The sequence below is a fragment of the Aspergillus homomorphus genome, assembly GCF_003184865.1.
Source record: "Aspergillus homomorphus CBS 101889 unplaced genomic scaffold BO97scaffold_40, whole genome shotgun sequence".
Classification (NCBI taxonomy): domain Eukaryota; kingdom Fungi; phylum Ascomycota; class Eurotiomycetes; order Eurotiales; family Aspergillaceae; genus Aspergillus; species Aspergillus homomorphus.
The window spans coordinates 64,550-90,972 of NW_020291926.1; the positions used below are offsets into that span (position 1 = coordinate 64,550).

The 26,423-nt window shown below is 52.7% G+C and overlaps 9 protein-coding genes across 9 annotated transcripts; 3 read left to right on the forward strand and 6 right to left on the reverse strand.

The window, feature by feature from the left end:
* Positions 1 to 3,407: 3,407 nt before the first annotated feature.
* On the forward strand, positions 3,408 to 10,247 carry pksP (polyketide synthase alb1; the record flags this gene model as incomplete). Its single annotated transcript, XM_025698570.1, has 5 exons — positions 3,408 to 3,694; positions 3,745 to 4,030; positions 4,077 to 7,505; positions 7,568 to 8,323; positions 8,380 to 10,247. The coding sequence occupies 5 exons, from the start codon at positions 3,408 to 3,410 to the stop codon at positions 10,042 to 10,044; spliced, it is 6,423 nt and encodes a 2,140-aa protein (XP_025548309.1). The 3' UTR covers positions 10,045 to 10,247.
* Positions 10,216 to 10,799, reverse strand: BO97DRAFT_417054 (uncharacterized protein; the record flags this gene model as incomplete). The annotated part of the gene is made up of 4 exons (XM_025696454.1): positions 10,216 to 10,311; positions 10,349 to 10,470; positions 10,505 to 10,612; positions 10,700 to 10,799. 4 exons carry the CDS (start codon positions 10,797 to 10,799, stop codon positions 10,216 to 10,218), a joined length of 426 nt encoding a protein of 141 aa, XP_025548310.1.
* A 244-nt stretch (positions 10,800 to 11,043) lies between these two features.
* BO97DRAFT_185421 (uncharacterized protein) lies at positions 11,044 to 11,585 on the reverse strand. The gene has a single exon (XM_025690423.1). The coding sequence runs from the start codon at positions 11,486 to 11,488 to the stop codon at positions 11,111 to 11,113; it is 378 nt and encodes a 125-aa protein (XP_025548311.1). The 5' UTR covers positions 11,489 to 11,585; the 3' UTR covers positions 11,044 to 11,110.
* BO97DRAFT_185412 (uncharacterized protein) lies at positions 11,583 to 14,141 on the reverse strand. Its single transcript, XM_025690422.1, has 3 exons — positions 13,503 to 14,141; positions 12,616 to 13,452; positions 11,583 to 12,552 (listed from the first exon to the last, which is right to left on the reverse strand). The coding sequence occupies exons 1-3, from the start codon at positions 14,046 to 14,048 to the stop codon at positions 11,602 to 11,604; spliced, it is 2,334 nt and encodes a 777-aa protein (XP_025548312.1). The 5' UTR covers positions 14,049 to 14,141; the 3' UTR covers positions 11,583 to 11,601.
* Positions 14,142 to 14,698: 557 nt separating this feature from the next.
* BO97DRAFT_185444 (uncharacterized protein) lies at positions 14,699 to 15,484 on the reverse strand. Its single transcript, XM_025690424.1, has 3 exons — positions 15,064 to 15,484; positions 14,900 to 14,993; positions 14,699 to 14,840 (listed from the first exon to the last, which is right to left on the reverse strand). The coding sequence occupies exons 1-3, from the start codon at positions 15,286 to 15,288 to the stop codon at positions 14,815 to 14,817; spliced, it is 345 nt and encodes a 114-aa protein (XP_025548313.1). The 5' UTR covers positions 15,289 to 15,484; the 3' UTR covers positions 14,699 to 14,814.
* Positions 15,485 to 16,864: 1,380 nt separating this feature from the next.
* On the forward strand, positions 16,865 to 17,932 carry BO97DRAFT_375223 (HD domain-containing protein). Its single transcript, XM_025692979.1, has 3 exons — positions 16,865 to 17,164; positions 17,236 to 17,602; positions 17,678 to 17,932. Exons 1-3 carry the CDS (start codon positions 16,914 to 16,916, stop codon positions 17,777 to 17,779), a joined length of 720 nt encoding a protein of 239 aa, XP_025548314.1. The 5' UTR covers positions 16,865 to 16,913; the 3' UTR covers positions 17,780 to 17,932.
* A 48-nt stretch (positions 17,933 to 17,980) lies between these two features.
* On the reverse strand, positions 17,981 to 19,681 carry BO97DRAFT_375227 (putative flavin dependent monooxygenase). The gene is made up of 2 exons (XM_025692980.1): positions 19,467 to 19,681; positions 17,981 to 19,398 (listed from the first exon to the last, which is right to left on the reverse strand). The coding sequence occupies exons 1-2, from the start codon at positions 19,535 to 19,537 to the stop codon at positions 17,991 to 17,993; spliced, it is 1,479 nt and encodes a 492-aa protein (XP_025548315.1). The 5' UTR covers positions 19,538 to 19,681; the 3' UTR covers positions 17,981 to 17,990.
* Positions 19,682 to 20,129: 448 nt separating this feature from the next.
* BO97DRAFT_480165 (uncharacterized protein) lies at positions 20,130 to 24,663 on the forward strand (the record flags this gene model as incomplete). The annotated part of the gene is made up of 2 exons (XM_025700735.1): positions 20,130 to 20,528; positions 20,594 to 24,663. 2 exons carry the CDS (start codon positions 20,133 to 20,135, stop codon positions 24,446 to 24,448), a joined length of 4,251 nt encoding a protein of 1,416 aa, XP_025548316.1. The 3' UTR covers positions 24,449 to 24,663.
* Positions 24,664 to 24,796: 133 nt separating this feature from the next.
* Positions 24,797 to 26,351, reverse strand: BO97DRAFT_445649 (NAD(+) diphosphatase; the record flags this gene model as incomplete). Its single annotated transcript, XM_025698571.1, has 3 exons — positions 26,148 to 26,351; positions 25,616 to 26,080; positions 24,797 to 25,503 (listed from the first exon to the last, which is right to left on the reverse strand). The coding sequence occupies exons 1-3, from the start codon at positions 26,251 to 26,253 to the stop codon at positions 24,797 to 24,799; spliced, it is 1,278 nt and encodes a 425-aa protein (XP_025548317.1). The 5' UTR covers positions 26,254 to 26,351.
* Between the last annotated feature and the right edge of the window lie 72 nt (positions 26,352 to 26,423).

Here is a 26,423-nt window from a genome sequence, read left to right on the forward strand (position 1 = left end):
CAAGAACAATGAGGTGGAGCTGCAAACCCAAGCATGGTAGACTGCAAGTGGGTGAATTGGAATGATGTATCAGATTCCAGGGACAGTGGGTAAGTGGAATGCGACGGGGCAGGAGACTGCTCTCATGCAGCAGTGATGGGGAAGAAGGGCGCCTCGGTCATAACAGAGAGAGAGAGAAAGAACCGAGAACACCGCGGGAGAGAAAGTGTGGGGGGTGGGGGGGAGGGAAGGAGGACGTAAACGCAAAAGAACGAGTAAGATGAGACGCGACTTGGAAGAGGAAGTGGCGGAAGTAGAAGCGAGAGTGGATGTGAAAGAGGTAGAGAGAGAGAGAGGTAGTAGGGATGATTGAAGGTGTGTGAGAGAGAGGAAGAGAGAGAGACGGGAAGCTGAACTGAACGGTGAGGCCCGATCGGTGTTTTGGTGTTTACGTGGGCACCGGATCGGGATTAGCGGGCGGCTTATCGATAAGCTTATTGCGCACAGTCCCCGTGGTTGATTTCGCCGCCGTCGGTTTCATTCCTCGACTTAATTCTCTCTTTGCTTCCCCCTGATTGCTCAGCGCTGGATCTTGCTCTGTCTCTCCTTATCTACGATCCATGGTTGACTCCCTCCTGCTCCACTAACCACCAGGCTTGTCAATTTTACCACGCCCGCCTCAGGAGTGTGGATTGTGATACAGACCAGCGAGAAAGCAAACATTCGGAAAACATGAAAACACCCAACAACAACAGCTGGCAAATTGCCCGCGTAGACATCACACAGGGTGATTCCTCATCATCAATATCATCATTTGTTCTGCTTCGACCGAAGATGACGTGGAACAAAGTCTGTCCTGGTTGCTCGGATCCTCGTGAGCCACTTTGGCCGAGGGTTCCCTAGGTCTATATGTTGAGCAGACTACTCAACAGCCACTAAGCTCATGGCTTCAATGTCGCGCATGCTTTCTCAGGCAGGAATGTTACCAAAATCTCTGAATTTTTGTGGGTGCAAATCAAGCTCGGGAAAAGGTCCTCTCGAAACATGTCATAACCACGAGCCTCAAAGCTTCGAAAATAGTCCGATGCTTAGTAGTTACTTGGTGCAGTGAGCAGCTCGATGTCATCTACTGACTCAGAAAGCCAAGACTAATGATCTACGGGGATCCAGGGTCTACGATAATGTCATATATTTACTTTCTCATCGAGCTAGAGTGAACTGCTCAGCTTCCGGCGGGAACAAGATATGTATATATATATCTGTGCACCTTGAGGACACAACAGACTTTGATAAGGGCCTGACTCAACAATATAGATAAAACAACCATGGGTTCATGAAGGCGAAGGAAACCCCCAGACATACATAAAGAACCGCCAATGCCATACTTATTATAGAAGTCTTTTGCGTGATGACAACCCAATGCCGTATTGAGTTAACCTGCATCTCTCGGGTCGGAACTGCAGCACGTTGAGGATCTCAGAAACGAGCTGCGTCGGAGGTTTTGTTGATGCTGTGTCATATTGCACGGTTGAAGATAAAGTGTGGCACGATAGTGCCAGTGACTGGTCATTTTACCTGATATGAGCTGTCACAGATCTGGCCTTATCTTTGGCGCACTGAACATGACCCACCGCATTCATTCGTGCTCTGGGCTATATGCTAGACTACGGAACCTGATTAGACTGGGACAACTATAGCATCGACCAGACTGACTAGCGAAAGATTTTCCAGACACTGATAAAGAGCACGATCAGTCAATAAAGTCCGTCTTGACCGAAAGTCAAGTTGAGTCGTACTATAATCAGACCAGTGCAGGCTAGCGCCGCGAAATTCCCAATGTGAAGGAACGGAGGCCATCAGAGACAAGACAAGACTGGGCAGCATAACAATTTTCTTAACCTCGTTCTAATCTCTTCGTCGCCCTTCTCCCCTCGTGGCTCAGAGACCATAATACTTGGCAGTCGGCACTGGTTTTGCTATAAATACCCCGAAAATGACTTCTAGAGTTATATAGTAATGATGACTTCCCCTAGGAATTCTGAATTGATGGTTATCAGCTACCCGGCCACTGAAGGATGGAGAAACTTGGGTGCCTAGAGCTTGGAATACCTTCGCACATCATTATCAATAAGGGTATTTCCCACGAACTGCTGATGGCATGGTCATAGTTTTCTCCAGGCAACTTATCCCGTTTAGCTTACTTTCTTTCCTCAGAGTGCTATCAGGGCAGGATCATCAAAGCTGTGTAGTCGAGGATTGTGACTCGATCTATGGGTTGTCATGATGGTGGCTGTCTGGGCCAAGCCCATGACGGGCACGTCCTTGGAGATAATGTGATCTTGACTCGGGATCTGGTCTGGTCATGACATCAATAAGCCTCGCTAGTCACATTCCTATCTCCCGATTCAGTCAATCCATCGAGCATCTCATTTGGCGGTGTCAAAAAGCAAGGTTTAGGAGAGCTCACCAACAACAAGGCACGCGCCCCTGGCCTTTAGGCATGTTTACCGGTAAGCTCCACAGATTCCGCCAAGCCAGAAATCTTACGGCCTGTACCGTGGAATTTTGTGTCTCATGCTCCATGAGGAGGTAAAGCGAGGAGAGAAGAGCATGATTGCCCGAACAACCAGAAGGAGGCAAAGGCTTGACCGGGCCCTGACACGTGATTGTATGCAAGCTTTTTGGAGGGTTTGTTGATCGTCGCCGAATCCGGGCAACCACGACTTTCCTCTGTCGGAACATACTGACTGACCGTCTTCTTTCCATCCCCCACTTACAACGGCCACGATGCGAAGCATTGGACCCTGAAGTTTCCTGCAGCATCTTGACCAGGATATATGGCTGCCTAGGCTGATTGATCATCCGTGGAAGCAGGGGTTAAGGCAATGATACCTTACCCCTTGACGATCATACTGCAACTTTGCAGGTGCAGGGAGCAGCCCACATACACTTCCTCCCGACGGCAAACCAGCCAGTCTAGAATTCTCTATGCGTGAAAGTATGGAGTGCCCCTCCAGATAGGGATGCCAACCAGGCCCACAGTAACGGTGCCATCGGCTCACAACGCCTTCTACTCGACATCGTATCAGGGATCCTAACCATGAGGGGCAAAGACGGATCATACAGGATTCGAGAACAATTCTGTCACTCGCTGCTGACCTCATGATTTGCTGGATATGTGGCAATGCTACGCACTGGGGCCAACTCGATGGCATCAACTCTCAGCAGCCGGACCCCCTAGATGCGCAGGGAATGCATCTTAACCAGTTCTGAACATACCGCAGATGAGACACCCTCTCCCCACTCTACGATGTCGGCCAACTCTATGTCTGTATAAAGCTTGCTGCTCTTCAACAGGAGGCGATCAAGAGAGGTGATCTCTAGCAACGACTGATTACTCTTGGTGAAGATTACGCCGCTCCGAACAAATGGAGGGCCCGTACCATGTTTACCTCTTTGGAGATCAGACCAGCGACTTCGAAGCAGGTCTGCGCCGTCTGATCCAAGCCAAAAACAATACTATTGTCCAGTCCTTCTTTCAACAAGCTTTCCACGCTCTACGCCAGGAGATTTCGAAGCTTCCACCCGCCCAACGCAAGATTTTCCCGCGATGCACAAGTCTTATAGATCTGCTCGCCAGATATTGTGAATCAGGACCAAGCCCAGTCCTCGAGAGCGCCTTCACATGTATATACCAGTTGGGGTCTTTTCTCAAGTAAGCTTGTTCCCGCCAAAGCCACCGCGATGACTCTAATCTCTCCCAAGCTACTATGGCGATCTGGGAAATGCCTACCCATCAGATGGATGCCAGCTTGTTGGGTTATGTACAGGTCTTCTCAGTTGTGCGGCCATCAGTGCATCGAGAAACGTTGGAGAGCTCCTTCCCGCCGCGGTTGAAACGGTCGTGGTTGCCCTGCGGCTCGGATTGTGTGTCTTGCGCGTTCGCGAGCTTGTCGACTCTGAGGCAAGCTCATCATCCTGGTCTGTTTTGGTTTCTGGGTTGAATGAAGAAAGCGCCTCTAGCTTGATCGAAGATTATAGCACGAGATTGGTAAGTGCACTGCCAGTACGCACGGTAACGATACTAACCCCTGTAGGCCATTCCTCCGTCGTCGAAGCCTTACATCAGCGCAGTGAGCTCCAATGGGGTCACTATCAGTGCGCCCCCTTCTGTCCTGGACACCTTTGTTGAAACCGGTCTGGCAGGAAAGTATAAGCCTACGAGGGTTCCGATCCATGGTCCTTACCATGCCCCACATCTATATGACAGCAGAGACGTTGAACGGATTCTGGAATCATCCCCACAAGACAACATCGCGCATTACACCAGACATATCCAAATGCTTTCCAGCGAGACCGGCACACCCATAGAAGCCAGCAAGATCAAGGAGGTTCTCAAGGTGGCTATTGAAGAGATCCTACTGCGTCGACTCTGCTGGGACAAGGTCACGGAATCATGTATCTCCATTATCGAGTCATCCCAAAGCCAGTCCTGCCGTCTTATGCCTATATCTACCAGCGCGACCCAAAGTCTTCATACCGCACTCAAGAAGGCAGGCGTCGCCAATCTCTCGCTGGACACTGGCATCGGAGAGATTCCGTCGACGGCGGACAGACCCAACTCGACTGGAAAGACTGAATGCTCCAAAATTGCTATCATCGGTATGTCAGGCCGATTCCCTGACTCTGAGAGTCCGGAGAAATTCTGGGAGATCCTCCAAAAGGGGCTTGATGTACATCGCAAGGTTCCTGCGGATCGTTGGGATGTTGATGCCCACTACGATGAGACTGGCGCTAGAAGAAACACGAGCAAAGTGCAGTACGGTTGCTGGATCAACGAACCTGGACTCTTCGATCCCCGATTCTTCAACATGTCACCCAGAGAAGCGCTTCAAGCTGATCCGGCTCAGCGGCTTGCGTTGCTCACGGCTTATGAGGCTCTTGAGATGGCTGGGTTTATTCCCGACAGCTCTCCCTCAACTCAGAGAGACCGCGTTGGCATCTTCTACGGCATGACCAGTGATGACTACCGTGAAATCAATAGCGGCCAGGATATTGACACGTACTTCATCCCGGGCGGCAACCGTGCGTTCACTCCTGGCCGGATCAACTACTACTTCAAGTTCAGTGGTCCAAGTGTCAGTGTGGACACCGCATGCTCGTCCAGTCTCGCAGCTATTCACATGGCTTGCAATGCGATCTGGAGAAACGACTGTGACTCCGCGATTACCGGTGGTGTCAACATTCTGACAAATCCGGATAACCATGCTGGCTTGGACCGTGGGCATTTCCTGTCCACGACTGGTAACTGCAATACTTTTGACGACGGTGCCGATGGGTACTGTCGAGCCGATGGTGTTGGTTCCATTGTTCTCAAGCGCCTCGAGGACGCGCAAGCCGATAACGACCCCATCATCGGAGTCATCAATGGAGCGTATACTAACCACTCCGCGGAGGCTGTGTCTATAACCCGCCCACATGTCGGAGCACAGTCTTTCATCTTCAACAAACTCCTTAACGAAGCCAACGTCGATCCCAAGGATGTTAGCTACATCGAAATGCATGGCACAGGCACCCAAGCAGGCGACGCTGTGGAGATGCAATCCGTCCTCGATGTTTTTGCCCCTGATTATCGCCGCGGGCCCACGCAATCCCTTCACCTGGGATCTGCCAAATCGAACATTGGACATGGGGAGTCCGCTTCCGGAGTTACAGCTCTTGTCAAGGTCCTCATGATGATGAGAGAGAATCAAATCCCACCTCATTGCGGCATTAAGAACAAGATCAACCACAATTTTCCGACCGATTTCGCGAAGCGTAATGTTCATATTGCATTCCAGCCCACTCCCTGGAACCGGCCAGCTTCTGGAAAGCGCCGCGCCTTTGTTAATAACTTCTCTGCCGCTGGTGGTAACACGGCTCTTCTCATAGAAGATGCACCTATCTCTGAGACTACTGGTCAGGACCCCAGAGCTTTCCACGTTGTTGCGGTTTCAGCTCGGTCTCAAAGCGCTCTGAAGAACAACATTGGGTCTCTCCTGAAATATCTGGACTCATACGGTAACTCATTTGGAGTCAAAGAGTCCAGCCTCGTGCCTAACTTGGCTTATACTACCACTGCACGTCGTATTCACCATCCCTTCAGAGTCACCGCTGTTGGCTCGAGCTTGCACAGCCTGCGCGATTCTTTGCACGCTGCCGCTCAACGGGACACGTTCACTGCTGTGCCGGCGAAGACTCCAGGCATTGGCTTCGTCTTTACAGGCCAGGGTGCTCAGTACACAGGAATGGGTAAAGAACTATACAACACTTGTTCTCCGTTCCGGGCCACGATTGAACATTTTGATTGCATTGCTCAAAGCCAAGGTTTGCCTGCGATCCTACCCCTGATCGATGGCAGCATCGCGGTCGAAGAGTTGAGCCCTGTAGTCATTCAGGTAGGAACCTGCTGCGTTCAGATGGCCTTGATTAGTTACTGGAGCTCTTTGGGTGTGAAGCCGTCCTTCGTCCTCGGGCATAGTCTCGGAGACTATGCTGCTCTGAACGCGGCCGGAGTCTTGTCGACTAGTGATGCAATCTATCTCTGTGGCCGCCGTGCTCAGTTGCTCACCGAACAATGCCAGATCGGGACACACTCCATGCTAGCAATCAGGGCTTCGCTTGCCGAGATTAAGCATTTCCTCAAGGACGATGTTCACACGATCGCCTGTGTCAATGCTCCTGCCGAGACCGTGATCAGTGGACTTGCCTCCGACATTGACGACTTGGCTCAGAAATGCCTTACCGAGAACGTGAAGGCAACCAAACTACGGGTTCCGTACGCGTTCCACTCCCCGCAAGTCGACCCCATCTTGGATACATTTGAAAAGATCTCTCAAGGCGTGACATTCCACAAGCCTACAACGCCCTTTGTCTCGGCCCTTCTTGGTGAAGTTATCACCGAAGCCAATGCACAGATCCTTGGAGCTAAGTATCTCAAGGACCACTGCAGGGGAACCGTCAACTTCCTTGGAGCTCTTGAAGCCATTAGACATGCGAAGCTGGCTGACGATAAGACGATCTGGGTCGAAATTGGTTCTCATACCATCTGCTCTGGCATGATCAAGGGAACACTTGGCCCACAGGTCACCACAGTTGCCTCCCTCCGACGAGAGGAGGATACATGGAAAGTCCTCTCTAACAGCATGTCCGCCCTCCATCTGGCCGGAATTGATCTCAACTGGAAGCAGTACCACCAAGACTTCAGCTCCTGTCATCAAGTCTTGCGTCTCCCCGCCTACAGCTGGGATCTGAAGAATTATTGGATTCCGTACACCAATAACTTTTGCTTGTCCAAGGGAGCTCCCGTTGCAGCCATTGAAGCAGCACCAACATATGAATATCTCACTACCGCTGCCCAGAAGGTCATCGAGAGTCGTGACGATGGGGCCACTTCTACTGTGGTGGTTGAGAATGACCTTGATCAACCGGATCTTCGCCGCGTTATTCAAGGACACAAGGTGAACGGCGCCAACCTATGCCCTTCGGTAAGTTCTCGTTGTTTGTCATTTTTGCTCTCTCCATGAATGGTATTGGCTGACGAATGTAGTCTCTGTACGCCGACATCGCTCAAACCCTTGCAGAGTACTTGATCAACAAGTACAAGCCCGAATTCAAAGACATGGGACTTGATGTCTGTGACGTGTCCGTGCCTAAGACGCTCATCGCCAAAGGTGGCCAGCAGCTGTTCAGAGTGTCCGCAACCGCAACCTGGGCGGAGCAGCGTGTATCGCTGCAGATCTATTCGATCACCCTTGAAGGAAAGAAGACTACTGAACATGCGACATGCACCGTCAAGTTCTTTGATTGTGCTGCTACAGAGAGGGAGTGGAAGCGCATGTCCTACCTCATCAAGAGGAGCATTGACCGCCTACATGAAATTGCAGACAACGGAGAAGCGCATCGACTTCAGAGAGGGATGGTATACAAACTTTTCGCCACGCTGGTCGAATACGATGACAACTTCAAATCGATCCGCGAAGTCGTCCTCGACAGCGACAACCACGAAGCTACTGCGCGCGTCAAGTTTCAAGCTGGGCCGGGAGACTTTCATAGAAACCCGTTCTGGATTGACAGCTTCGGGCATCTGTCTGGTTTCATCATGAATGCGAGCGACGGGACAGACTCGAAAACGCAGGTTTTCGTCAACCATGGCTGGGACTCAATGCGTTGTCTGAAGAAGTTCTCTCAGGATGTCACCTACAGGACCTACGTCAGAATGCAACCGTGGAAAAATTCTATTTGGGCTGGTGATGTCTTCGTCTTCGAGGGCGACGAGATTATAGCCGTATACGGATCAGTCCAAGTGAGTCTCCTTTATGAGCATTTATATATGCGAAACACTAACCCTACTTGCAACAGTTCCAAGCCTTGCCGCGCAAGATTCTTGATACCGTGCTTCCACCTGCCGGAGCTGCCAAAGCCCCAGCCGCTGTTCGTCCTTCGGCAAGTGTGATTCAAAAGGCTGCGCCTGCAGCAGAGAGCAAGACCCGTGCTAAGGCTCCCACACCCACCAAATCTCTCGTGAAATCTGGACCAAGTGTGATTGTGCGCGCACTCAGTATTCTCGCCTCTGAGGTCGGATTGTCCGAGTCAGAGATTTCGGACGATTTGGTTTTCGCTGATTATGGCGTGGATTCTCTACTGTCTCTTAACATTACCGGCCGGTATCGCGAAGAGCTGAACATTGATCTGGATTCATCAGTCTTTATTGACCAACCGACTGTCAAGGACTTCAAGCGACTGCTCGCTCAGATCAGTCCCTCCGAAAGCAGCGATGGTTCTACCAGCGATCCAGAATCAAGCTTCTCTTTCAATGACGGTTCGGACGAGTCGGGTTTAAGCTCGCCTATGGTTATCTCGCCTCCGAATGAAAAGATGATGGAAGTCGAACAACATGCTACCATGAAGGAAATTCGTGCGATTATTGCCGATGAAGTTGGTGTGACTGAAGACGAGCTCAAGGCAGACGAAAACTTGGGCGAGATGGGAATGGACTCCCTTCTCTCTTTGAATGTCTTAGGTCGGATCCGTGAGACATTGGACATGGATCTTCCGGGTGAGTTCTTTATCGAGCATCAGACCCTCGAAGAAGTTGAGACTGCTCTCGACTTGAAGCCTAAGGCCGCACCCATCTCTGAGCCAATCAGACTGCCGGAGGCTGTCCCAGCTATGAAGTCGATCGTCAGTGTGCGTGCCGCTCAGCATCCACCAGCAACTTCGATTGTCTTGCAGGGTAACCCCAAGACTGCTACGCAGTCATTGTTCCTATTCCCTGACGGATCTGGCTCGGCAACCTCCTATGCGACGATTCCTCGAGTTGGCCCAGACGTATGTGTTTACGGGCTCAATTGCCCGTACATGAAGACGCCGGAGAAGTTGAAGTTCCCTCTTCAGGAGCTTACCTTCCCTTACCTTGCTGAAGTCCGGCGGCGACAACCCAAGGGCCCTTACAACTTCGGTGGTTGGTCTGCTGGTGGAATTTGCGCATACGATGCTGCTCGCTACCTGATTCTCGAGGAAGGAGAACGAGTCGACCGACTTCTCCTTCTCGACACACCATTCCCTATCGGACTTGAGAAGCTGCCTAGACGGCTGTATCGGTTCTTCGACTCGATTGGGTTGTTCGGCGAGGGAAAAGCCGCGCCTCCAGCCTGGCTGCTGCCTCACTTTTTGGCGTTCATCGACTCCCTCGACGCCTACCGCGCCGTACCGTTACCTTTCAACGACCCCGAATGGGCTAGCAAGATGCCCAAGGTGTTCCTTGTTTGGGCCAAGGACGGCGTTTGCAACAAGCCTGATGATCCGCGCCCGGAGCCCGCTGCGGACGGCAGCCCCGATCCCCGCGAAATGGTGTGGCTCTTGAACAACCGTACCGATCTGGGACCTAACAAGTGGGACACGCTCGTGGGGCCGAACAACGTGGGCGGCATTACCATCATGGAGGAAGCAAACCACTTCACTATGACGTTGGGCAAGAAGGCCAAGGAGCTGTCCAACTTTATTGGCCATGCTTTGGCTAATTAGAATGACCGAATGATCGCATAAGTTACGAAAATAATACCTGCTAATCTTTATTAACCTAGACAGTCTTGATGTGTTCTGTTTGATTGTTACGATTTGTCTTTTTTTGTTGTCCCTAAATCGAAAGTACATTATCTCACACAAGAGTGGTGTTGGGCATTGTCGTTCATGACATTAGAGATAGGCTAGTAATAGGTAGACTGGATGAATATACGGAATCTTCCAAGCATTGAAACAAGAGGCACGGGAAACAGTAGTAGCAGTAGCGGCCTTGGACATAGTAGGTTGTAGTCTAGATTCCTCTTACGTGTCTGTCCTTGTGTGCCTTAAGCATGGGAGCCGAACGAGAGAAGAGTCCGTGCTCTGTGTACAGGCGCACTCCTTCCATATCCATCTGCCACAACACCCCTCTTTCCTTCTCAACGATGGCTATGTTCACTATGTACACAGATTACATACATACTGTCTATATAGAAAACACCAGCAACGTCCCTAAAACCGTCAATCCCATCCAGCGAGGAGAGGAAAATAACCGCTTCGTCGAGAGATAAATGGCAAAGACTGTATGTATCTATGTATGTACATACGTATGCGTTGAAATGGCATTACAATTAGAATCCGTATATAACCTCCCTCCTTTCCTTTGGCATACACACACAGAGACTGAGAGAGAAAGAAAGAAAGAGCGAGAGGGGGGAAAGCCCGGAGAGAGAGAGAGGGAGAGACAGAGAACCCCCTTCTTTCTTCAATTCTTCCATTCTCATCTCTCTATGCCGTTTCTGGGTAATTTCGTCTTTGCGTTGTGGATTGTTGTCGCTTATATTTACGAGTTGAATTCGGATGTGGTTGATTGGAAGACTGATCTCTTTGGTCACAACAAGTGCTTACCCGGGGTTTTACAGAGGTGTGGTAGGGGACGGATCTGGATGTTCTAAGGTTCCTTGGGTTGTCTTTTGAGAAAGGATGAGAATGGGAAAATCGTAAAACGGAATTTCTATAACTGGAGTTGCATTTCATTGTGTGCCTTTTGTGGTAATTAGCATTGGTATTAGCATTGGTGGCATTGGGATTAGAGCTGCGATGGTTGTTGGTATGTTATGTGTTGTGTTGTATCTTTTTGTGTGATGTGATGGTTGAATGGATTGGATGAATGGCTCTTATGAGGACTAAGTTTGGATACCAAGGACAGAGTGCCGTAGGGGATTTCAGATTGCGTGATAGATTTATTTATGCTCGGATATTTGATTTGATTTGTATGGATTGGTAAATGGCTAAGAAAGTGGGTGGTGGAACTATGCAAGGGCGTGCTTGGGTGTCGCGGTGGGTTGAGGTAAGGGTGGTGGTGGTGGTGGAGGAGGTGAAGGAGGAAGGAAGGAAGGGGTTGGGATGTAACTTCGCTGAGGTGGTAGTGCATCAGTGCTTCATCTTTATTGCATTGTGCATGCATACTGGGTGCATTGCTCGAAAAAGGGGGAAAGAGAGCCAAGGCGGATGGATGATAGGGGACGACTCATGGGCTTGATGATCATGACTGTTTGCGTTGCATGCAGCAGCAACAAACTAAAAAGTCATCTCCGAACTGAACCGTAGCGCACTGCCCCGGCCCGTGGCCAGAGAGGATCCGTTACCGCCGTGGTTGTTGATGCCAGGGCTGGTGGGTCGACTGGCCGTCCACTTGGGGCTCCGCGGTTGGGTGCTGGTGGACCGGGTGGAGGGCCGGTTCTTGCGGATCTCGCGGAGCTCTTCCTCCTTCCTGCGGAGGAGATCTTCGCGGGAGGCGAGGGCGGCTTCCAGCTCCAGGGCGCGGGCAAGGTGGCGGGCCTCGTCCTGCTTCTGGTTAAGTTCGCGGAGCCGGCTGGCGTCGCCGGCCACCTTGCGCTTCAGCGTCTCGTTCTCGTCGCGCAGCTGGCGGTTCTCGTTGCCGGACTGCGCGGCGACGTTGGAGGCGGTCTGGTACTGTTCGCGCGTGTACTCGGTCTGCTTGGCTTCGTAATCCGCCTTGCGCTCGAGCCCCGTGTTCTCCTTGGTGAGGCGTCGGATCTCCTCGCGGGCGGTCTCGAGCTCGGCGGCCATGCTACCTGCGTCGGATTTGAGGGCAGCGCGAGCTTGCTCGAGGTCGTGTCGCAGCTGCGTCCGCTCGTCTTTGATCTTGATCAGCTCTTCTTTGCTCCTCTCGCTACGCTGTTCGACGGTGGCTTTAGCTTCAATGAGCTTCTCGTGCTCGCGGCGGAGCTTGTGGAAGTCTCTGGTGCGCGTCTCGTAACGGTGTTGGAGTTGCTCGAGGGTGTGGTCTCGTTCTTGAAGACGGGCCTGGGTCTGGGCAAGTGCGTTTTGGAGTCTTTGGATCTCGTTTGTATGCGAATGGCGGAGTTGGACGAGGTTGCTCTCGAGGGAGCGAAGTTCGCCGTCGAGCGTTTGGCTGGGAAATTTGGTGGATTCAGTAAGTTGGCTGGCATCTTGCGACTCTTCCATTCGTGGCCGTTTTGATGTTTGCTCGCTGGCGTCTTCCGTCTGTACGATTCTTGCTTTAGGACCAAAGGCTCTGCTTGCATTTAGAGGTCAATGTGAACTTACGAATGCTCTCTTTTGCAGTAGAGGTGTCGCCAATGGCGAAGGGTCAACATCAGGTCGGCTTGATGGCTCTTCAGGGACGGGGTGAAGCTCCTCCAGATTCACAATGTGCAGAGGCTCGATGTGCGGTAATGACCAGTGAGAATTGAAGTTGTCTGATGAAAGATACGAGACAAGCTCTTCTGCGTCTTCAGATACCCCGAGCGCATCGTCTTGAAGGTCGCCAACTGAATTTTTCAGACGCGTCGTATATTGCAGCAGTAACCGCGCACGTTGCAGCTCAGGCAGGTTAGAGAAACAAAGCTCGAGATGCTCGCTCGAATTGGACACGATCAGGCGAATTACGGGAAGCAGATTCCCATGGCGAGCGAAGGTAGTCCGCATGTGCTCGACCGAGGGGATCTTGGTGTTAAACGATGAATCCAGAGCGATGATCGCAGAGGGGGCTTTGTAAGTTTCCACAATGCCATCATTGCGTGTTGACTGAACTCCAAAGCTCAAAGACCCCTTAGCCAGAGAAACCTCGACGTTCGTTCCAGGACCCATATCCTCGCGCGGGCGGGTATATGCGAGGCCTTTGCCCAGTAAGAACCGCTCTACGACGTTCTGGGTCTTTTCGCCGTTCACCATGATGACCAAATGTAACTCGCGCTCACTTGTGGACTGAACGAGATAGGACAGAAGCAAGAATTTGGCACTCGAATACTCCGCCCAGGAGGCCTCTTGTCGCAAGTCCGCTTGCGAGTCGTTGAGATGCTTGGCGACGTTTAGGTCGGGATGCGTGGCGACGTTGCTTAGACGTTCTAACACCTCATGTATCTTGGGCAGGAGGCGCACACGCTGTGTTAGAGTCAGTTTTGATGGCCAAGTCCAGAGCTGTTGGATAGTACCTGATCTGCCTGTGTGCTAGTGCCGTCACTGAATTCCTGGATGAGATCACCCTCGCTTGATAGGACTCGGTCGTAATCATCCTTGACCCTGGAGTCCATGGGGAGCGGGATGGCGAACTCCGACGGACCAAGCAGGACAGATCCGGGAATAGACTCCTCGGTATGGTCAACCGACAGTGCATGTGGTTGAATCGTTTGTACATCATGGTGGTGGATGGGATCCATGTGTGCGGGTTCCAGGGGCGGCGATGGGATGACAACCGGGGGTTCGTCGGGTGGGTGATGAGGAGGATGAAAGGCCGAGTCTTTGTCGATCCTCACGCTGAGTGGGGCGGCGGTCTCGGGCAAGGCCACCGGCGATGGTTCGATGTCGCCGGCTTCACCCACCGACGATGGCGTAGCGCTTGGCTCCGGCGGTACAACACTCTGCGCTCGCAGCTGGGCGTACGCGCTTCTGATCTTCTCCCTTGGGGTGCTCCCTTCAAACTGGCTGTATTTCTCCATCTTCTCCGCCACAGACATACCTTTTTTATCCTGACCCTCCATTTCGACAACAGCCACAGTTGTGGATTCGTAGCTTAATGTGTCGATAGAAGATCCTTGCGTAGCTTGCGCAATACGGGCAGTGACTGATTCAGGTATGGAACTCACGCGACCAGCGCTGGTGTTACCTTTGCGACTGTTAGCCTGTATGAAGGACACCGGATTGCGCGCAATACCTTGCGACAAATAATGGTTTGATAGATTTGAACAAGATCCCAGAGTACTTGCGGCTAGAGAATGTTTGCCAAAGACCGTAGAGTACTGCGAGCTTGCGCTATAAATTGTGGAGCCTTGACGAGATACCTGACTTTCTGCAACACTGGATGGACCGAATGGTGTCTCCGGTATCTCGTTCAAAGCACTTGCTTGGTGGCTGAATACCCGATCCAACGGCCGTGGAGATGCAGAAAAGACGAAAGTGGTGCTTTGGTTGAGACCCTGTCGCGGGATAGTATCCACAACAGTAACACTTCCCCACGTCTGACTGTTGAGGGCGGGAGTTGTCGTTTGTGGATACTCTACAAGTTGAGTCCCTGATGATTCGCCAGCTATACGAAGTTCTGAGGGAATAGGTGTCGTGGGCACTTCTTCAAACACCTGCAACTGGTCTCGCGATTGCGCCTGAGTGTTCACAGACTGTTCCGTACACGGTGGTCCCAATTGGCTCTCAGGTGAACTGTCCCGCAAAGTTTCCTGCACTTCCGGTATATGATCGATGGGAACAAATAACGGAGAACCCGGGTTGTTGTGGGTACGGTTCGGAGGAGTTTCAGGCGCAACAGGCTCGAAATCCAGCTGCTCCGCGCTGTGTGTTTGTGAGCCGGAAGTAGATAATTGCGACGGTGGAGTATTACGTGGTTGCGTCTCTTCGCTCTGAGTGCGCCTTTCCTGCTGCTTCTTCTGTTCCCAGACCTGGACAGCAAGTGCGCTGGCGTGTTCTTTTGGTTCCTGAATACAAGAAAAGACGAACAGTCAGAATAGGTTCCTGTCATACAGTAGATGGGAATAGCATATTTACCCAGGTGGGCTCCCAAGGTCCTTCCCAATCAATCAGGTATTGAGTATCTGTCTCGTCGAGTATACAGTTGATATAGTATTCGTCGTCGGCCAATGTCTCGCTCTGGTGCTCTGAGTCGTCTGAATCGTCGCTTGACGATATGGTGTAATGTTCCTTCCAACGTTTCTTCCGTGATTCGGTATTACTTTTACATGCGTGAGGGGACAGTTTGCGCTTGCGCCACATTATGCGCGAACTGAGAGCATGGCCGAAGTGGGATGATCCATGGTGGTGTAAGTCGAACAATGAACGCTTGTTGGGAGAAAGGAAGTGCGGCGAGAATGCTCTAGATGAGTTTGACAATAAAGAGGAAAATCAGCGCAGTGAGCAAGAAGCCACGCTCTCAAACAGAAGTCGGCGAGGGGAGCTGTAGGCGGAGTTGGGGGGGGTGGAGGAGTAGTGAAAGTGATGAGGAGGTCCGTCGGGAACAACGCGGGTGATCGCTGGCACGTGATGGTCACTTATCAGTCGGTCGTCCGGAGCTTGAAAGAGAATGCGCGTTTCTGTTGCGTGGTTGTAAGTCGGAAATTAGTAGTTGAGAGGCATGCCTTTGTTACCAATTTTGTAAGCTGATATTATGGCTTTTACTTATCTTGGATTGTTCATAAGGTCCTCAGACCCCTGTTGTACTTATCAGTTGACAAGGATGGCCGCGGAGTTGTCCAACGGTACTCCTCGGGTATGGTAATTTAGGGCTAAGGATGAAGGGAGACCGGGGAATGAATGCTCGCCAGACCTGGAGAGTACTGGTGCGATCATGCAAAAATCATGCCATCAAATCTTCAAAGATTGAGCGTTCGGTCATTGAGTTTAGACTGGGTAGCTTGATCAACATACTAGTATTGACTTGGCAGGGAACTGAACTCAATCTTCTGCCCTTCCTACCATGGCATATTGGACTAGTAAATCCAGACCTAGCCTATTTGATCCGGAGTCTAACCATTGTGACTTTGAGCATATAATTTCTAGAGGGTTCAACCATTAAAAAGCGAAACACAAGTATTCATTACATTGCCGTTTGGGCCGTGGGATCACTTTCGATATTGGCTTATTAAGGACCCCAAGAGACAGAGAACTGACCAGAGGGTCGCTGGTACTATACTTGCTTGCAAGGGATTTTGACACCATAATGAAATATGGTGACCATGATAATGCAGCAGATCGTGTCAAGCTATCACAACATAAGTGGCGAGGTATCTGGAGGTCGGTTCACACTCAGTGATAACCCTCTTCCAAGTTCCTTCAATAGCCACCAGCACGAACCTAGAAAGTCAGATGGTGTCACCCGTGAATATTCTTTGGGTTTTTGCTTCCGTTCCCCATGCTTGTCTTACATTCGTGAACTCGGGTACTACCTTTGTTCATGATCAATGTCATCTGGGGACTCTGCGTGGCTCCTTAGTAAAGGATCTTCTTCAGTCCGAATGACCATACTGTCTGAATCACCGTTGTATGTAAAGACAAATGTTTTCAGATAGATCTGTCTCCCACTAGTTTCAGTAATTACTCATCATGGCTACAAATTTACACACAGTATAGGGACACCCTGTGCGAGAATGAAGACTATGATATTGCTGATAAGGTATAAGGAGATTTTTGTACCAGCTAGTTAAATATGTTGCCTCGCTTATTTATCATGACTTGGGATGCCCAGTGGAAGCCTTAGGCAGGGAATACATTTTATCGGGCAGCGGCAGGTCCCGGGGCCGCCGATTAGATACGAAAGATAAGATCTTCCCCTCCCCAATCAAATCAGGCCCGTTGAAAATTGGCTATACCACTCTCTCTAACTTACAGTACAAACAGACACCATGGACACCTTCCGCCAAATCCTACAGGCAGCCCGCAAGTCCAACTACGGACGGTACCTCGTCGAAGAGGATGCGGTGTTCGAGTCGGTCGCCGAGGCCGTCCTCCAGCACATGAGCCAGTACGATGCATCCCACGACTTCCAGCACATCCTGCGCGTCGTAGCCCTGTCCTCGAAGATCTTGGCCGCCGAATTCGAGACCGAATCCGAAAGACACGAATGGTATCGGCCCGATCTTATCCTTCTGAGCGCGTGGGTCTCCTCTTTCCCCGGCTTTCCTCCCCGATTGCCAACAAAGGTATCATCTCTTACGCGAATCACAGCCTTCTTCATGATGTCAATGACAAGAAATACGCTCCACCCGCGTCTGCCTCCGGGGAGCAGACTTCCAAGGTCGCGATCGTGCTGCGACAGGCGGGTGTCTCGGAGGACGAGATCGAACATGTCGAGGAGGTGGTGAATCATGTCTCGTACTCGACCGAGATCAAAAATCCCCAGAAAGTGCAGGAGGTTCTGGAGGATTATCCTGATCTCGCTGTGGTGCAGGATGCGGATCGGCTGGATGCGCTGGGCGCCATTGGGGTTGGGAGGATGTTTACCTATGGCGGCGCTAGGGTTCCGGATGCTACCATGCAGAGATCGCGGGATCATATTGATGAGAAGTTGGTGAAGTTGGAGGGGATGATGAAGGTATGTATTGCTGGATCCTCTTGATCAATGTTTTGATATTGCCGAAAAGTGGGTGTAGGCTGACCCAAGTTCTAGACTGAGATTGGGCTGAAGATGGCAAAGGAACGGACTGAGAGGCTGGTGGCTTTCAGCAAGTGGTGGGATGAGGAGGCCGCGTTGTTCGAGCCAGAGGTATAGTTAGATGCATCATGAGTACTTTGGGGTGTGTTGGAAATGGACTGTGGAGGATTATGCGCCCAGCCTCCTGATTTCGAGGACTTCATTGTCATTAAAAGATCAAGCCGCTTCTAGATGAGTGCTTGGTGTGAAGTTCGTATTTGTAGTTCGCTCACAGATGCTATCCCAATAAAATGAACATCTAAATAATGACCTCTATGTCTAACGAGTTCTAGAGTCTATGTGCACCAGCAGAGTTCTTCCGCTCCTCTTTCCACTTATCAAACTCAAACCCGATTTGTTCGAGAGCCTTGACCAGGCGGCGCTCGGCACCTTTCTGCGCAAATGTGCGTTTGATATCCGGAATCGATCCCCGGATCCACCTCTCTCTCTCGCCCCAGTAGTTGCAAGGTTTACCATGTCCGTTATGATCAAGCCCCTGTCGAGGTTTAGCCTTGGCTGCCCAGTCGTGCAAGAAGTTCATATAATCAGCATCCTGGGGGAACGGAAGCAAGTGGAACGGCGTCCCGTCTCCCTTCTCAGTCAGAGTGGACTGTTCCCACTCTCTCATTTCATCTCTCGGTGGAAGGCCAAGACGCCCTGACCATACGCGCGCAAAAACAGCCGCCTGATTCTCTGACAAGGGGAATGGAATGACTCTTTGCGGAAGAACACTGAGCACCAGCGTGGTATCATGGATATAGAAGAGATGCTGGTATGTGTTCAGCACGCGGCGGCCGTTCGTGATAATAGGTGGATCCAGTGAGGACAAGAAAGGAAATGAATATAAGTAGCCGGTGCAGAACACGATGGCGTCGATCTCGCCCTCAACTTGACCGTCTGCAAAGCGGACCGCTCTGCTATGCGAGTCCGACGGCAGGAACTCCGCGATCTGGGGTCGATACACCTTGCTCGAGTCTGTTGCGGAGGACGCCAGAAGCGATGGATTTCTCTCGGAGACGATGACCTTGCCCTTGCTGACCTCGTTGATCTGGTTACCGATATCGAGGCCCGACGCCGAGCTCCCCACGACAATGACCTTCTTGCCGCGAAATTGCTCCGCAGAGTCATACAGCTTTGAGTGCAGTATAGCTCCAGGATATGCCGCGTTCCACTCTCTGATGCCAGGGATATCTGGTGTATACGGGAGATCAAAATGCCCGCTGGCGACCACAACAGCGTCGTACGAGGCGGTCGTTTTGTCTCCCGTGCGCAGGTTTCTTGTCGTGACCGACCAGCTACCTGCGCCGAGTACTTCCTTCCTGACTTCCGAGACCTGGGTCTCGAATTGGATGAGGTTGCGGATCTCCTCCGCATATTCCTGGAGATATTGCTTCACGGTGGCATGCGTGGGCATGACTTGGGTCTTGGCATCGAAATGCTTGTCGCTGTACCGCATGATCTCCTTGGGGAGATTGGTCTCCAATGCTTTGTAGATTGGCGAGACAAAGACCGGCTCTCGCCGCCCCTCGGCTGTGTACCATACTGGCTCTTCGAGGGGCTGGTGCGGGTCCAGTTGCGGTATAGTGCTGGTCAGATTGTCCTTCAGAGAACGCGGAGAGTAGTTCCAGACGCCACCTGCGGAAGTCCTCTGCTCGAAGACATCGATACTGTCAAAGAATCTCTCGGCTAGCAAGTACCTGGACGCTGATGAGCCATGAGAACGGAGAACAATAAAACGCGGCTGGGGCGGGGTGCGCTTGCGTACTTGACCGCTGCAAGGCCCGAGGGTCCTGCGCCAATAACCGCTATTCGACGGATCTGCGTTGCCCGTGTCATTGTATTGGACCGATAGAGTCAATGGCAAAGATGTAGTGATTGTAGTTAGTATAAGACAAATGCAAGGAATGGATACAACAGTTGGGGGCGATGACTGCATGGTGGCGGGGAATGTCGTGCTCCGTCATCGGCCATGGCCTGTTCAGGTCCTTGGGATGGTTTGTGTCTATGAACATCGCTATTCAGGAATCCTTCAACAGCAACGACAATACTCACGCATACAATCTTCCATGCATCATGACTCCGGAGAGGTTTATACCCAGTTCTGCAACAAATGCAGACCTGGAACAATAAGTCATGGAATTAACATACTGTTACCGGCTCCGCTCCCAGCGAAAGCGGCAACAACAAAGGGGAAGAATGTAATATTACACCTCCAGTACGCATGGCTTTGTGACGCAACCTCCTCCCGTCCCGGATGAAACTCCGCAATCTTTGGAATTCCACGCGTGTTTGTCCAGACAAGAAGCTGTTTTCCTCCTTGTACAACAGTCGACCAACCCTCTCTCACCTCAGCGCACTTACAACCTCGCGGCAGGAAGCACCTGTATCTCAGGCAATGTGGAAACCGCATGACCAATAAGCGGCCACAGCGATGGACGTCCCCGATCAACAACAACAGCCTCCGGCTTCCGAGCTCCTTCGATCGACCACGGTCCCTATTGCGCAACTCTCCCCGACGCTCGATGGACTCTCCGAACACGCTGTCCACGGTGTAGTGGCACTGCTCTGGCCCTTCTCGTCTTCCACGCGATCAATCAGTTTGCTTCTGGCCGAACCGGACTTTCGGCTTCGGCGGTCGGGGGGACAAGTCAGGGTGGTCTTCCACGGACACGTCGCAGAAGAGGTCGCGAAGTCACACGTCGGGATCGGCGACAATATCTATCTCAGCTTGGCAGGATCCAGGTTGGCCGATAACGATCCGAAGGTTCTGACCCCGGGCAAGAGCGTGGCTTGGGATGTGCATTTCGACAGCACGGTTACGGTCGAGGTAGGCACCCGCACGATCTCATCCTGACCGCAAAGCGAAGAGACAATAGCTCATTCGACTCTCAGATATGGCGATCCGACCAGCATCTATCGACCATCAAGATCGATCCCCCGTCTTCTCCCCCACTCTCCGCCGACAGAACCACTCCCACACCGACTACACCCGATGTGACCGGCAGCGCCTACCACCGCGGCCTCGAGTCGGCCGTTTGGCAATCGCCCGCTTTTTTCGAACGATCACGAACATCAACGGGAGGCCATCTTGCTGGCGCGACCTTGAACTCAGCTTTCGATCCTTTCGCGGAGGAGGATGGATTCGTCCCGGGAAAGGGACGGAAACGGGCGAGGTTCAGTATGCGCAACGATTGGCGTCTTGTGGACGAGCCCGCCAGCCCGGAGGATTTGGAGATACCGGGAGATTGGACGGCCATGTTCGACGACGAGGCTTGGCTCAACGAAGCGGCTGCGGAATTAGAAGAGGCTGCGGCTGCCGATGAGATGGACGCTACCGCCAAAGCTCTCACAGTGCCTGCATCGCCCGAAGAAGACGAGGACACCCAGCCGTCCGTTGTTCCTGAAGACCGACCAGAACCTGTAAGCTTCGCCTCGAGCCTCGCGCCGGAGTCCTCAACAACACCCGTCTCCCGCGACGAAGATTCTCCGGAAAAGTCCAAACCCAAATCGGATGCGCAATTTCTCCTACCAGATGTATCGCATTTCTCGCGCCAGATGATGCATAAGACTATCTCAAGCCTTGCGGGTCATCTTCCTACTGACACTCCACGGTTAAATCCTATTCCTTCCCCGGGACTTCCTATCCCATCGCCACTCGTTAGCTCAGGGAACAGCCCGCTTGGCTACTTCGGATCAGTTCCCGTCACCTCTGATCCGGCGCAGGCTATGGCATCCAAGGCAGACTTAGTCTTGGAAACTTCGCGTTCAGAAAGTCAGATTGGGTTCGACGCAGAGCTAGAGTTCACTGAGATCCAAGCTCAGGAAACGCCCACAGTCTCTCTTGTGAGTGCCACGGGCGCTACTAACGAAGCCGACGAATCGGCCTCTGTATCCGAGGCCCCTGAGACGGACGTGGAACTACCAACTGCTGTGAAAGCTGCGAGCCAAGAGGAGACTAAACCCTCATCTCTTTACCATGCCAATACTTCGCCCGAGGGGGCAGAAAGTGACAGGGAAGATATGGAACTGATGGACGGAGACTCGCTACAAACTGAACAGTTCGTGCCAGGAGGCGAACATGAACCATCCGATACTGAGAAGAGTGATGGCGAAGCGGTAGACGACCATATGCCGCAGGGAGAAGAGGTGTATTCTGACGCCGAGGAAGTTAGTGAAGAGGTCTCGGACAGCGAAGAACATGAGGATGAGCTTGCCAGTCAGGGTTCGGAGACTAAATCAGTTAAAATTGGCCGCGATAATGAAGAAGATGCGAGAGAAGAAATCGAGCCCATAATCAAGTCAAGGGCCGATTTTGAGATGGACTCTGGCGACGAAGCAGAATCATCTGTGGGAGACTCTGAGATCCCGAAAAGGGCTGAAGGCCATTATGTCGACGATGATGAAGCAGAAGACCATGAGGAAGACGTTTCCGACGAGGGTGAATTTGAGGAACTCGAAGAAGATGAAGAGGATATAGACGAAGAGGACGAAGAGGGCAGGGAAGAGGAGGAGGATATGTACGATTACGAGGATGAGGACGGATACGGTGGACGTGTGGATTCTGAATTCGATTCGCAATATACCAGGGATGAAGCACCGCAACGGAAGAGGAATTCTCCGGAAATCATTGTTCTGGACAGTGACAGTGAGGATGAACCTGCGGATTATTCAGGGCGGAGGGATGCAGGTGCTTCAGACTCTGATCGATCAGTATCGTCGGCTGATGGAGCCTTGGACTCTGAGCTTGTTGATGGGGATGAGGAAGAGGATTATGATGAAGATGAAGATGAAAATCTGGTTGAGGTCGAGGCCGAGGTTGAAGATGAGGATGAGGACGAGGATGCGGACGAGGATGCTGAGGATGACATTGGTTCTGATGTTGACGAATGGCCGGTTCAGGACGAAAAGGACGTACAAGAACCAGAAAGAAGCCCGGCGGAGCTGCGAAGTGACAAGACAGTACATAAGCGCATCGAAGATGTACAGTCACAGTCAGAAAATGCAAGTGATGCAGAGGAGCAGCTGAGCGATGACGAGCAGGCGAGAGAGGAAGGCGTTGTCGCAGAAAGCATTGAGGGAAGACACACTGAGACCGGAGAAGTCGATGCTGCGCATACACAGACTAAAGAGGTTGAGATCAACCAGCTTGATGGAGCATACGATCAGGAGCGCGATGGGAAAGAAGCAGATCATGCTGACCATGTGCACGAGTCGGGGGAGAGAGAAGTGCCTGTGAATATGCAAGGTCATGACTTGCATCGCGATCAAAATTCAGAAACCGATACTGGTACCCAGGAGATCCACACAACCACTGTCGTCCATGGCCCTGATTATGAGAGTTTCGAGTTTGTGTCGTCCAGCGCTCCTGCTTTCGACGACAATGATCACAGCACTGGTCCTCTATCGCATTTCGCTGAAACACCCATCGACCCTGCACTTCTCGAGTCGACTCCTGTTCAAGCAGAGACTCACATGACCTTTTCGCGACATAGCCCGGTGAATTCGGAGGCACAACCAGAAGCTCCAGAGCCAGCTTTGGCAAAAGAACAGCCCGCTGATGCAGGCTTGTCACTGGAAGGTGCATCCTCAAGCCTGCCTTTGCCCATTGACTTAGGCCATCCTAGTCCAGGTCTCCAACTAGACCATCAATTGATAACACCAGAGCCTTCGCAGCTGACCGGGTTGGATAAGTCCCCTCCAACGACTACGGCTGCGGACGAGATGCCACCTACACCCGAACCCACACAGGAGGATGCGGAAATGCAGGACGTGTCCAGCGAAGAATATGTCTCCGCAGAACAAGACTCCGAGGTCGAAAGCTTTGTCTCTGCACCCTCGCAGAGGGAACCTCACCCACACGAAGGCGAACACATGGACGAAGACACCGAAGTGCACGCCGCCCACAGCGAGGATGAAGTCATGCTAGTCGGACGAGATACCCCTCGCATCGTCGCCATGAACCGCAACTATCCGGGTCTCCGCAGCAAGCTGTCCTACTTCGCCCCCTTGGCCACACTCATCGACCACTATCACGCGCTCATCGATACCATCTCGGTCGTGGCCGAGATCCGGCCCGCGTTCCGGGCCACGTCGGGCAAGAAGGACTACTTCCTGACCATTGGGCTCACGGACCCGTCATTGGCCGGCACTGTACTGTTCGCCCAGATCTTCCGGTCCAACAAGACGGCGCTGCCGTCTTTGACGGAAGGCGACGCGATCCTCCTCCGGGACTTCCAGGTCAAGAGCTTCAACCACGCGATAGTGCTCGCCAGCCTGGAGACGAGCGCGTGGGCCGTGTTCAGCGGGTCTTCCGCCGCCGCCGACGACGCGCAGGTTTCGGGCCCGCCGGTCGAGTACGGCGACGAGGAGGAGACCTACGCCACGGATCTGCGTCAGTGGTACCAGGAGACCGGGATGGCGATGGTCGCCGACCACCAGCTGCAAGCGTCCGTCGAGCGCGACAGCCGCGAGACCACGCCAGCGCACAGCATCGCCGGCCTGAGCGAATCGGGCAGCATGAGCTCGTTGGCGGCGGCAACAGCAGCCGGCGAAGCCCCCACGGCAACGGCGCGCGAATCCTCAACCACGCCGGGAACTACCCGGGGCGGCTCGCGGCGCAGAAAGTCGCACCGCCGCATCACGATCCATGAGCTGCGGGATGGGAGGCGATACGCTGAGGTGGGCTCGCCGACCAGTCCGGATAGTATCCATGAGCTACGGGATGGTACTGTGTATGCGAATCTCTGAGTTCCGTTTTTGGTCCCTATTCCTTTTCGCTAAAGCGCTCATTCTTCATTTTCTAGGGGACAGACAGGACACAGCGAACTGATCACTGTGCTTAACGGCGAGTCTGGGTCTCGGGGTTGATTCCTCGCTTTTTCTCGGAAAGAGATTATGATATGAAAAGAGAAATGTCTTATTTTTAGGCAGTGTTCTGCCAGGAAATGTGTTCATGCCATAACGGCGGGAAGTGGTTTTAACTACCGTGTATATAGAAAACCCCAAACAACACCCTATCGCTTTTAAACATTTATCGAACAAAGAAGACCAAACAGAATAATCTAGGTACAAGCCGTCTAAGAAAAACAAGTCTATCTACATCTTCGAGTTCTTCTCCCCAGAGAGGAAGTCTATACTGATCGCCGCTTGAATGAGTTGGTTAGCGATGGCAGTGGGCGGGGGCAGTCTCAGAGCGCCCTCCTTATAGTCGGCGCCGGGCTTGTCGCCGAGCGCACTGACGCCAGAGCGGAGCGCCTCCTCGACCTCCGCGACGTCGAACCACTTGGCATCCTCCAGCTCGGGGTCATGCTCGAGGTTGATCGTCTCGTGGTCCGGGTCGCTGACCTGGGCGATGGCGCCGATCATCAGATTGGCCGGGTAGGGCCAGGGTTGGGACGAATGGATGACAACGCGCGACAGCGTGACGCCGGCCTCCTCCCAGACCTCGCGGCGTACGGCGTCCTCGACCGACTCGGCGGGCTCGATGAACCCGGCCAGCGTCGAGTACCAGTTGGGCGGGAACCGCTTGGACCGGCCCAGCAGGATGCGGCGCGCGTCCGCCGAGATCACCGCCACGATGATTGTCGGGTCCGTCCGCGGGAACGAGAGGTTCGAGATCGTCGTGCGCGTGTTGCACGCCGGCCGCTCCGCCGGCTGGCCCTCCGCCACCCGCGCCAGGTCCGTCGGCGGACACGCCCGCTTCGTCCCTGAGTGCACGCTGATCGTGCGATGACCGCACGTCCCGCAGAACGTGTTGCGTGTGTTCCAGTCGATCAGAGCGCGAGCTTGCGCGTAGATAGCAGCTGTGTCATGTCAGAGAGCCATATCACCACAATTCCGTCACGTCACCCATCATCGTATCAAAGGTTGGGTTTTGGGGGGCGAATGAGACCGGGAAGAGGCAAAAAAACATACCCTCATTAGCAGGAAAGCTCATCACAACCCGCGCCTGCAAGAAACTCAACCCCCGCGCCTCGAACTCCTCAATCACCGCCTTCGACTGCGCTTGTTGCTCCTCCGACCCGCGCGGCGTCACATCCAGTGCGAAGTACGGTGTGCCGGCGTAGATCTTCCACGTCAGGGGCGTGGCAACCGCCGCCCCATCCCGTTCGCGCGACTCGTCCAGCCCCAAGAAGATGGGCGCCGCGCTGGTCTTGCGCGAGTCGTACTCCTTGAGGATCTCCTCCTCGGATTTGTCGTAGATGGTGTCGGGGACGAGTTTGCGGATCTCGTCGTAGCGTGCGTAATAGGGTTCCGCGGGGGCTTTGGTGAGAGGGGCGAGGTCTTTGAGGATGACGAAACGGGTGGAGGGGTGCTTCAGCGCGGCGGAGAGGAAGGGATGGTCGGAGCGGAGGAAGGAGAGGCGGTTGAGCGGGGAGCCTGGATATTGATGTTAGATAGATTCAAGAAACACAAGACATGCATAGTAGAGCGTGGGGAGCGGTACTGGAGAAGTAATTGACGGTCTCTCGTCCGAACTGCCGGGCAAGCATAGTTTCGGCTTGTATGTGCGCGGGGTTGGGGATGAGGGAGTCGCTGGGAATCACGGTCATTGTGGAGTGCGGTGGTCTGGATTACTAGAGAGCTGTCGTCTGAAAGCCTGGTATAGTAGAGGAAGGGGTTTATTTTCTTCGGAGAAACACGAATTTGGCTCGCAATCCAGAAATTGAAAAGAAGTTGGAAGCACAGAGGCATTTGTACTTGACTTCTTTCCCCTTCTCCG

What these genes read in the sequence shown, in the direction of transcription:
- BO97DRAFT_185421 (XM_025690423.1), bottom strand. Translation starts at nt 11,488, where the DNA reads ATGCATGCACAATGCAATAAAGATGAAGCACTGATGCACTACCACCTC.
- BO97DRAFT_375227 (XM_025692980.1), bottom strand. Translation starts at nt 19,537, where the DNA reads ATGACACGGGCAACGCAGATCCGTCGAATAGCGGTTATTGGCGCAGGA. An exon ending in TCGGGCCTTGCAGCGGTCAA is followed by an intron (nt 19,399 to 19,466) that starts GTACGCAAGCGC and finishes ATCAGCGTCCAG; the next exon opens with GTACTTGCTAGCCGAGAGAT.
- BO97DRAFT_375223 (XM_025692979.1), top strand. Translation starts at nt 16,914, where the DNA reads ATGGACACCTTCCGCCAAATCCTACAGGCAGCCCGCAAGTCCAACTAC. An exon ending in GATCTTATCCTTCTGAGCGC is followed by an intron (nt 17,165 to 17,235) that starts GTGGGTCTCCTC and finishes CGCGAATCACAG; the next exon opens with CCTTCTTCATGATGTCAATG. An exon ending in AGTTGGAGGGGATGATGAAG is followed by an intron (nt 17,603 to 17,677) that starts GTATGTATTGCT and finishes CCCAAGTTCTAG; the next exon opens with ACTGAGATTGGGCTGAAGAT.
- BO97DRAFT_185412 (XM_025690422.1), bottom strand. Translation starts at nt 14,048, where the DNA reads ATGGAGGGTCAGGATAAAAAAGGTATGTCTGTGGCGGAGAAGATGGAG. An exon ending in CTAGCACACAGGCAGATCAG is followed by an intron (nt 13,453 to 13,502) that starts GTACTATCCAAC and finishes ACTCTAACACAG; the next exon opens with CGTGTGCGCCTCCTGCCCAA. An exon ending in TACTGCAAAAGAGAGCATTC is followed by an intron (nt 12,553 to 12,615) that starts GTAAGTTCACAT and finishes AGAATCGTACAG; the next exon opens with ACGGAAGACGCCAGCGAGCA.
- BO97DRAFT_185444 (XM_025690424.1), bottom strand. Translation starts at nt 15,288, where the DNA reads ATGTGGCGCAAGCGCAAACTGTCCCCTCACGCATGTAAAAGTAATACC. An exon ending in GACCTTGGGAGCCCACCTGG is followed by an intron (nt 14,994 to 15,063) that starts GTAAATATGCTA and finishes TCTTGTATTCAG; the next exon opens with GAACCAAAAGAACACGCCAG. An exon ending in GAGCGAAGAGACGCAACCAC is followed by an intron (nt 14,841 to 14,899) that starts GTAATACTCCAC and finishes AGCGCGGAGCAG; the next exon opens with CTGGATTTCGAGCCTGTTGC.